This window comes from Acanthisitta chloris, unplaced genomic scaffold (genome assembly GCF_000695815.1).
Source record: "Acanthisitta chloris isolate BGI_N310 unplaced genomic scaffold, ASM69581v1 scaffold9083, whole genome shotgun sequence".
Taxonomy (NCBI): domain Eukaryota; kingdom Metazoa; phylum Chordata; class Aves; order Passeriformes; family Acanthisittidae; genus Acanthisitta; species Acanthisitta chloris.
In genome coordinates, this window is record NW_008664264.1 from 9,711 (window position 1) to 20,056 (window position 10,346).

Sequence of the window (10,346 nt, forward strand, 5' to 3'; positions counted from 1 at the left end):
TATTTGCAAGGGAAATATCCTCAACTCTGCAGCTGTGGAGGTCAACAGTATTTGGGGAGAGGTGCAGATAGCAAGTGGTACTGAGCACCTTGGGTCAGCATCCATGTTCCCCAAGGACACATACTGCTTGGGCAGTACTTGTACGCTGTGTTTTCGAAGTTTGCTTATAATCTTCTGGGAGTCTCTGGTGCTGAGCAAAGCTTATTCAAATACTTACAGCTTTAATTACATATTTTTCTCTTTGTTAGAACAGAAACTAGGACAACAACCCTGCTCTTGAAGTTCAGCTGTCTGGTCTTTCTCCTCAAAGCAGTCAATCACTCATACCCTACAGCTCACCACAATTTCTCCTGCCCTGTGCTCAGCCTTTACATCTCCTTGCGGCTAACAAAACCCCTGTACCTAGCAGCCTAACACCTGAATAAGCAAATTGACTGTTTGGAACAGAGAAAAAAAGCAGTTTTGAAATCAGAAACCACCTTCTTACTCAGATGAGGCCTCTGTATGTGCATCCTGATGAATACTGATGCAGCAGTGGAACAAAAAATGTACAAAAAAAGCTTATGCTGCTTCTGAGGTGCAGCACCTGCCTGCTCAGAAGATACATGAAGGGGTAAGTAACATTACATAACCGATAAACCACATATGGGAACTCAAGTGCTGTGAAATAAAACAAGGGAAAAACCTGCCAAAATAATTGTTTGCAAAAAACATAAATAGGTGGGGTAGATTTTTAGGAATTTTAATAGAGGAGAAAGGAGGTACTCCCCCATTTGGGGAGAAACTGATTTCTTATCATCCCAGTATTTATGTCAACATCCAACTAGCCCCCAGATTTATACCAGGCCATAGAGGTAGGAGGCCTGTCAGAAAGCTACAGCAAAGGAGAAAACGAACCCACCAAAGCAGAGATTATGAAAGCAATTTTCCATCTCCTCAAGTGAATGAAAGCTACAGCAAAGGAGAAAACAAACCCACCAAAGCAGAGATTATAAAAGCAATTTTCCATCTCCTCAAGTGAATTGTGGTACTGACAACTGCTTTATATCGTGCCTCCTCCGTAAGAACTGTTCTCATACAAACATATGAGAGATAAAATCCCAACCTACTAGAATGTCAGTTTAGAAGACTAGAAATCCAGAGGAATTACCAGCAAGTCTCACTCTACTCTGCATTAATAATTCATATATTGTGAACTTGCACTGTGGCATTAGCATTGCTAATGCTCAAAGGGTTTGTGTTTTGCCCTGTAACAATGGGAAAAGGCTCAGGACTGAGTGGCTGTAATAGTGCTGAGCTGTAGTTGCCAGGAGCAGCACACAACAGAAGCGAAGCATCGCAAACCACTGCTGTCACTCCGGAGTGTCACAAGTGCCTGGGATGCCCCAACAACTTTCACACCTCAGGCAGTTGCATACTCTCCAGCTGACAGCACAGCCGGCACAGCAGAGGGAAGGGCAGGAGGATGGCTTATGCCACCATCTCCTTCTTGTGTGACACTAACACAACCCCAATCTCATCAGTTTATAGAGACACCAACCCAGTATGGAAGTTTTCAGCTGGCTTAGGGAGTTGCACTGGTTAAGTGATGGCTGAGTGCGTGGCAGAACTGACATGGGGCTTCAGGCACAGGATGACTGTGCTCTTTGCTGTGTCACACTGATACTCTGCCTCTCCCGTGGGGCTGAGCCACATCCTGACTCCCAACCCTCACCCTGGCCACAGGCAGAAAAAGGGGATCCTCTAGATTAAGGGAAATCACTCTCCTTCGTTTAAAGGGAAAATGAATGCTAGAACTTCTTAGGACTAGCTTAAAATAAAAATCAAGCGAGATGGCAAATAGCAGTCAAGCTTTCAGAAGGTTGGTCTGTGGGGGGTTGGTGCTTTGTTTCATTACTTTGTTTTGTTTAAAGCAGGAGTCCTATAAAATTAGGGAGTTAAAGTGCAGTATACACAACATTTTAAACCTGTTATGAAACCATGTGAAATGGTCTGGTGATTAATATTAAAGCAGGGTAAAGTCTTTCATATTCTAGCAGTTCTTGTTTTCCACAAAATTAATCAAAACAAACTGCATTTGTATGAGACTGTTTATTAAAAATACATATCTTCTGTTTCACATAAAAAGAACCAACACTGTAACTAAACACAATGTAAGAAGTTGGACAGGAATTACTTGAAAAAAATACAGGTTCCTGTAATCCCAGAGCACCCAACCTTTGACTGCATGAGCCACAAATTGAAATCGTTCTGTGTTCAAGGCCCAGAGTGTTTGTCCTGCACACATCAGAGCGCCAAGGAAGGCACAGCTGGTCAGAGGCAGGGGTGCTAACTGCTCCCCAGAGGCTGTTCCCCAGCAGACACACATGCAGGATACATGTGTTCTTCCCAAATCCAGGGAGGCCTGTCACTCCCCAGCCCTGCTGCTGGGCACAATGGTAACCTCAGCAACAGAAATGCTGGAGTGGCACTCGGCAAAAATGTCACAGGTTGGCCACCTCTTTCTGTAACGAAGGAAATACAGTCCAGCACTTCCAGTTAATTTCACTTAGGATCCAGCAGAAACTCACATTAACAGCACTGTTGAAAGAAACCCAGTCGTGCTTTGGTGATACAACATGATGCAAGAGTCTTTTGCTAACTGAAACCTATGCTGGAATCCAGTAACTTCCGGATCCGCAGTTTTCATAGCTCATTCATCTCAGACTTTTGGAAAGACACAATTTTCAAAGCAACAAGGTACCAGCTTAGGCAGCAGCAAATACTGATTGAAAGTTTTGTGCATAAAAATGAAAAGTGAGAATACAAAAGAGCTGTCAGAGACATCTGCTATTAAAGTGCACAGAAAACAACACTGGCTGCACTTACATTCCTGTAGAAAACAACAGTTTGCCAGGCTGCCATTCTTGTTCTGGAGATGCTGAAGATTCAGCTCCTTTTAAAGTCACTGAGAGATGTATTCATCATCTCTCCAGAATTATCAAAATGCTTTATAAATTCAGGCTCAAAAAGCATATCAGACACTGACTGCAAAGTAACATTTACAGGCCAACTCATAACTTAAAAGCAAGGCACAAAGGAGCAAAGACACTGAAGTGATGGGGAGGGAAGCTGATGTGAAATCACAAACCAGTGGCCCCTTTGCTTTGACCTGACAAAGCATCTAAGGATACGAGCAGCTAAACCAGCAACAGTATCTATGGTTGGACACCCATGGTAACTGCAAAGCAAAGTTGGCTTTAGAAGAATAAAAAAAAAAAAAAAGCTGGTTTGCATGTCATTACCCATGTTCTAATCCCATACAAGTCATGATCTGATTAAAAGAAAAAAGATACTTCATATTCTCATACCTTGTAAACCCAAGAGGGTATTGAATTCGTGTAACTTTAGAGGCCTATTTCCTTAGGTTTGCTTTATTATCTACAGTGTTAATTCCTTAGACTTTATTTTAATCAGGCACTGTCTTTCAGGCCTTTTAACTTACTGTGCTGGGAACTCAGGACAGAGATCAGCTTCTTCCCTCTGTTCACTGAAGTCTGATGTTTACCAGCTAAAAACCCAATGATTTCTCTTTACACTGTTATTGCACAGATTTTAACAGAACAAGATTTGCCCAGCACATCACTTGTTTCTATTTCTAATGCCTAGAAAAGGAAACTAACTTATTTTCAGGACCTCAGATGACTTTTCAGAACTGGAATTAAAGAACTCGACTTGATTTTATTTTTTTTTTAGAAAAACAAATTTTTTCTGGGATTAATGAAATGCAAATACTCACTAAGCTCCAGAATGCCACCAATCAAAACAACCTGCCTTACTGGAATGACATCTTAGACGTAAGATCTCAATTTGCCAAAATCTGAAAAAACTAAATACATGTCTTAATTCTAACACTCTTGAACTTACTGTCATCAAATTTCCAAGGATTTCACAGCCCATATAGAAGAGCTTTGATCCTTCCTGCTTCTCTGCACTTTAGAAGGAAAAAAGTGATTTAAAGACATCCCAGGTTGGGAATTCACAATCCCTCCTTGTAGATCTACAAGGTGAAGCTCACAAGTTATTCAAAACGTCATCTTACAGAAAGTAGGAATGGGAAACTTTCTACAGTTGAGAAGTGGCAGTAGAGGAAATAACTGGATTTTACAATAGCTGAACTTGAAAGGTGTTGAAGAACAAGACTGAAAAGGTTAAGACTTAATCAGTACTTAAATAAGCTACAGCATGAAAAGTCCAACAACCACAAAGATCAACTCTGAAAAACACACAAGATCATTGTTACTTGAATATATACATTTAAAAAAAACTAGATTAAAAAATCTCTCCCCAGGGTTATAATCCCCTTCCTAGAGAGATGCAGTTATAGCTTCAGTACAGTGTTCCAAAAGAAATCTTTCATAGCCTTCAGAATTCTTCATGGTTTTCCTAATCCATTTTGCAGTGAGTGACATTTCTCTCTGTAACTGAATAAATCTTTAGAGCCTACTTGAAAATCCGTTTTTAAGAAGGCCTTCAAATAAAGCATTCAAGCTTCCAAATAGAATTTTTAAACACTAGTGTTTTTGTTTTAATCACAAAATAAATCTAGTGAATTTGCTAACTTTGTAAAAAAAGGACTAGAAATTAAATTCACAAAAAATTTCTAGCCTCCAGTAATTCACAAAAAGCTATTACAGTACAGAACGACATTCTTAGTTAAATCAGTTTTATTCCTTCCAATAGCTACTTTGAAAATAAAGGGCCATTTGGCACTAATTCTGTTACAGAACTTCCTAAGTGGGCAGCTTTTTGTGTGTGCAGTGAAAAACAAAGAACAGTGCACAGAACTGAATTAGTCTGCCAAATACCCTTCTCAGATATCACATCTTAAAATGTGTATGACTAGATGAACAGGAAACTCGGTGAATCCCCTGCACCCAGTTCCACTGCCTGCACCTGGATAATACACGTGTGCAAGGGTCTTACAACAGGATCAGAATGTAGTAATAGCTTATCAAATAACAAAGAGGTTCAAACCTGCTTTGATGTCAGTAAGCAAAGGCATGGATGGATAGACACTATTAGTGTACTGTCCCAGGATTAGCAGCAATTTTGTCTGTAGTGAGCTCAGAGTTTAAAAAGAAAACAAAACAAAAACCCAGTTGTTCAGGAAGCAACAAACAGACCAGAACAGCAACAGACTTGCTGAACTTGGGTCTCCATTGCTTTGCACCTTGGGAAACTTGACCTTACAAAGGATTATGCTCAGTGCAGGGCAGCAGAGAGAATCAGGCCTGCAATTTTCACGGTTTGAATGAGCACAAGAACTTGGCTTCCAAGACTTTGTCCACTTAAGATGCATGTGTCACAACAGGAATGTCAATTTCCACGGCAGAGAGGCGAGAGCGTGCGGAGTATGGCTGAGAGGCATAGCTGTGCATGCTCGGGGCGTGGGAATAGAGGGGCTGCCAGAAAGGAGAAGGTAGGCTTTTGCATGCACAGTACCATAGGAACAGCAGAACAGAAGTGAAAAACAGGCCACCAGCGCTGGCAATGGCAATAAACACAGAGATGTCAAAGCTAAAGACAGGCTCGTATTTTCTGTTCAGGTAATTGTTGTAAAAAATGACCCAGATGGACGGAGTGAGACAAATGGCACAGGCAAGCAGGAACAAGAGACCAGCCACGAGATGGCAGCCCGCACTGTTTACAAGGCATTTGGCCAATTTGACGTTTGGCACGGTGGAGACAAAGGCTGTGTTACACATGCCAATCATGCAGAGAAACAGAGCTGAGACTGCAGTAAACATACTCAGAGGAAGGGCAAACTGAAGAACACGCAAATCCAGCTGATCGACAGCAGTGTACCACTGTGGGTCATAGATCACACAGTCTCTGCTCCCATCAAAGCGAGCACACTTAATCCAGAGTCCAGTGTAAACGGTCACATTTCTCTCATTCTTGTTGTATGTGTACAGTCTCATTTGCCTCCAGTTTGGAAGCAGAACTGCTGCAAGGAGTCCAGCTACTGAGGCTGTTCCACTGAGGAAGGCCAGTACGGTCGCTGCATGAACATCCCGGCAGCCCATGGTTGCCCACAGAAGTTGTTTCTTGCAATCAGAAAGAAAAATATAGCAGAAAATTAGTAAGTGAAAGTTTACGGACACAGAACTAGCTACAGTTGACTTGTGCCAGGTCAATAAACTTGTATGGCAGCTGGGAGGCACTAACTCTCTGGCACCTTCTTTGTCTGACACACTTTGCAGTAACACTACCACGTTCACACTTTAATGAAACATGAGGTTAGTTCACAGACTGTTATGATTGCTCAGCTGACAGACTGCTACATTTGCTGTGCTCAAGATGAAAATGGAGCGCATTTCAATGTGTGAGCCTATATAGCCTTTCACTTTGTATACAGCATGGACTTGGTTACAAAGCCCAGGTGAAGAGGGTGAAGAGTGAGTGTGATCTAAGTTCACCTCTCCAACTGGCAGCTCCCTCCCTTTAGCCCAGATGTAGTATCAAAGGGCATGTTCACTCCTACCATGCTGCTGCAGGAGTAAAAGGGAGTTGCTTAAAACCTACATCATTAGACTGGCAAGGAATGTGTATGTAGGCAGCTATACACACTTTATATAGGCCAAACTGTTGATGAGAGCTACGAGCTACTCTGTTGAGTATTTTACTATGAATTTTTCAAAAGCAACTACCAGCGCTTCCATGTTACTTCTGCCTTTCAAAACCAACTGTCCAAGCTCGCAAACAATTACAGAAAGCAGATAGCTTTGAAGCTTTCACATTTTCCTCTTCAGAGCCAAGTGTTGAAGAACACTGCTTCCTTTTCAATATAACCACTGTCTGCATATCTAGTATAGCACCCTGCCTGCAGAGATTCTGGGAAACAGTCTCAATGATGGGTCTTTCACAAACAAAAACCAAAGAAGAGAAAAGACTCAATTTGAGTTATCCCTTCTCTAGGTGCTCTAGATACTTTAAAGAAGCCTAATACCTAATAGGCACTGATCATTCACCCCAGAGGGTACTTGAAGCAGGACACTAAAAATCAGAGTATCTAAAAATGAGCAGATCCTTTGCAAATTTTCACTGAGTGCCACTCAGTTATAAACGCCTACTGAAATTTCTTCCAAATCATTACACTGCAATGTGCTTATTTGTCTAAAGTCACAAAGCAATTCTTTAGGTACCAGAAGTTCTACTTTATGCATTTACAAGTCACTGAATATCCTGTATTGCAGAAAAGTTATAGACATGGTTGCAACCCAAGAGGAAATTGGATCTGCTCCCTCGCTCTCCTTCTACACCTGCAAACATCAAATGCTCAGGGAGTTCCAGTTTTCAGATAAGGAATTCCCATGCATACTGGAAGCAGATTACAAGCACTATCAAGCCATACAGCTAGCCAGCATTCTATTGATTTACAGACAAATTAGGACCAATTTGTTTTGCAAGAAAGCATTAGGCATTTATTTACTTTATGTCATCTAACCCTGAAGGATTACAATGAATGTGGGCACCATTTAAGTGCTGATCATCCTCTTCTAAAGCAGCACTGTTGAAAAGAAATAGTGACAACCACACTGATGCTAGAAATGTACCTTATTTGTCAAAAGGATGGCATTATATTGTCATCAAGAATAGCTGAGTGTGGGCAAGCTACTGTTCTCGTGGCAGTAACCTTTTCAGAGTCCCTGGGTAGGGGGACTCGAGACTCAGTTCAATCAAAACTGATTTAATATTATGCTTAACCTCAGCTTCAGTAAGGTCAACAAAATCAGCCTGAAGGAAAATGAAACTATAACAAGTAAGCTTGAAGGGTAAACCTAATATAGCATCAAATTTTGTTCTCCTCAAGCTTGATACTTTTGCTCTTCCATAAAGAGCTTGCCTTTTCCTGGATAAAACTTCCATGCAGGCAGGGCATATTCCAAGACAGAGCTCTGTGAGAAGCAGCTGGAATAAACATGTCTGAATGTCTTGAGAAACCCCACTGTTTCTGAAAATTCATTTGCAATAGCAGATTATTGCAAATCAGTAAATTATCCATGATCCCCCATCAGGGGAGACTTGACCCACCTTGCAAGTTCTGCTACAGCTTAATGGCTGTAATTATAGCTTTAGTTACAGGTCCCTGATTAAGACAGTAACAAAACGGATGTTGTCAATTAAGACAGATCCAGTGTACTTACCAGCAGTGTATCCAAATCAAGAGAAACCTTAGCAACTTTTAGAAGTAGGAAGAAAGGTGTTACTGGATCTACAAAACAGAACAGAGTCAACATCACATTTGTTTCATGCAATTTCAGCAACAGTGTCTACACTGCAATTCAGAAATTAGGAACATCAGCTATACTTGCACGGGGCCAACCCCACCACCTTTCTACAATTTTTCTCTTATTTGAAGAGCAAATCTCACATTACTCTTCTTTTTTCTCCCCTGATTTTTCCCCAGAGCCTGTTCTTTCTATCTACTTCCCTCCACAGATTAGTGTGCAAAAAACTCCCTTTCTTATGGATGTTCCAATAAACAGCTGTTCACACCCTAAATTTTATGTTTCTAGAAAAAAAGTCAATATAAAGTAATACAGAATTAATATTTCAGATGTTAGGTTCAAGGCTGCACTTAAACAGCAGAGAGGAAGAGGTGCAATGATTATTTAATGTCAGAAAACAAGACACAGGCTCTAAACTGTTTATAGACTTGTGTTGTGGTCCTCTAATCCTTCCTGGCTTCTACACAAAGGCTTCAAGGGAACAGGAGAAAGACAGGAAATACTGCTGATGCCTTTTTAATGGCTGTCCAGCTTTCCCAGAGGAAGAGAAAGGATCCTCTTGTGGATTCTATTTACACTCACATCTGAGTCCCAAGAACTCTGCAAGTCGTCACAGTAAAATCACTTTTCTACTGGACAGCATCAGACCTACAAGCACGTCATGACGTGACTGTTTGAAGCTACAACCTAGAGGTGAGTCTCCTGGACTTACATGTACAAGGACATAAGAGTTCATTCTAAATTACCTATATAAAACCCTGAAATATTATAAAATTCATATATACATAGGCCCCTGAGGTACGACATCAAACAAATTCTTCTCTCAAACCAGCTGGACAAGAAAGAGACCTTACAGCACACATTCATGCATTCCAATTTTTTCACTCAAATCTCCCTCCAATATGCTACTGCATATATGAATGCTATGCATATTCTGCATATGAGACAGAAATGCAGACACAATCAAATCAAGCATCCCTTGGCATTTCCACTGCCAGGTTCAATACTGCTACAAGCAAATGCAGCAGTCTGGGCAAAGTAACTGCAGAGCTGCAGGAGAGGTCAGCATCAACACGTTCCACTGTGCTTGGAGATGTACCAGATCCTTTTTTTTTTTTTTTTTTTTTGAGTATGGATCTCAAAAAAAAGAGACAAGTATTACTGCACATCTTGGAGCAGCCGTTTTTGTTCACCAACATTATTGAGCAACTTTCAAGCTCTCTGTGCACTTCCCAGCAACTGAAGCCAAGATAAACACACAGACCTTCCTCAGCAGGTTCAGACCCATAAACAACTATAATTAAGTAGAAAATTAGTACAGACAAACAAAGCTGTCAAAGGAAGATGTGCCCAACCCAGGAGTCCCTCCCATCAAGTGATGAAACCTGTGGCTACTCGCTGTTGTAATAAACAGATACAGAGCAGCGATGGAATATTCTACAATACACAACTCAGAAACCATTTCTGCAGACATGGATTATTCTTTTCTCTTCCTCTGTCTGTTTAGTCCATCTTATTTTATTGCTTATCACTGGTAGTGCTGAACAACTAGGGACCTCAGCCACTTCTGAACTAGCTGCCCAAGGCAAGAAAGCACATTCTGGCCAGAATTGATCAAACCTTGCTTTTTGCCTTAGATTCTAGGCTTGAGCTTCTTCCATCCAAGGATTTTACAGATGTACCGTGCAAGGCTCTTATATCTGATCCACAGAGGTTACCAGTCCTGATACCACTTTATGGACAGATTTTACCACGGCTCCTATTCTAAAGATCCATGTTGCTGTACCAAGAGATGCTGGCTGAAGCTGGTTAAAAACTGAGAAATCATTAATAGCCCACAAAATAAATAAAAAAAAAAGAAACAAAGAAGACAAGAAAGGCCTTTACTAGAGACATAATTTTGAGATAAATCGAGACAGCTGTGTTCCCTTGCATGGCCTTGACAAGACCACGGTCTGGGAACCATCTCTGTTCTGTAGAGCCCTGTGGGAGAGAGGTCACAGGGTAACTTACAGAGTTTATAAAAATAAAGGCATTCTCTAACTATTCACAATGGCACCAGCAGTTTCAAAA

The 10,346-nt window shown here is 41.1% G+C and overlaps 1 protein-coding gene across 1 annotated transcript; it reads right to left on the bottom strand.

Moving 5' to 3' along the window:
* Positions 1-5,330: 5,330 nt before the first annotated feature.
* CLDN12 (claudin 12) lies at positions 5,331-6,068 on the bottom strand. Its single transcript, XM_009071276.1, has one exon. It carries the CDS (start codon positions 6,066-6,068, stop codon positions 5,331-5,333), a length of 738 nt encoding a protein of 245 aa, XP_009069524.1.
* Between the last annotated feature and the right edge of the window lie 4,278 nt (positions 6,069-10,346).

Coding starts and splice junctions, on each gene's coding strand:
- CLDN12 (XM_009071276.1), bottom strand. CDS start 6,068: ATGGGCTGCCGGGATGTTCATGCAGCGACCGTACTGGCCTTCCTCAGT.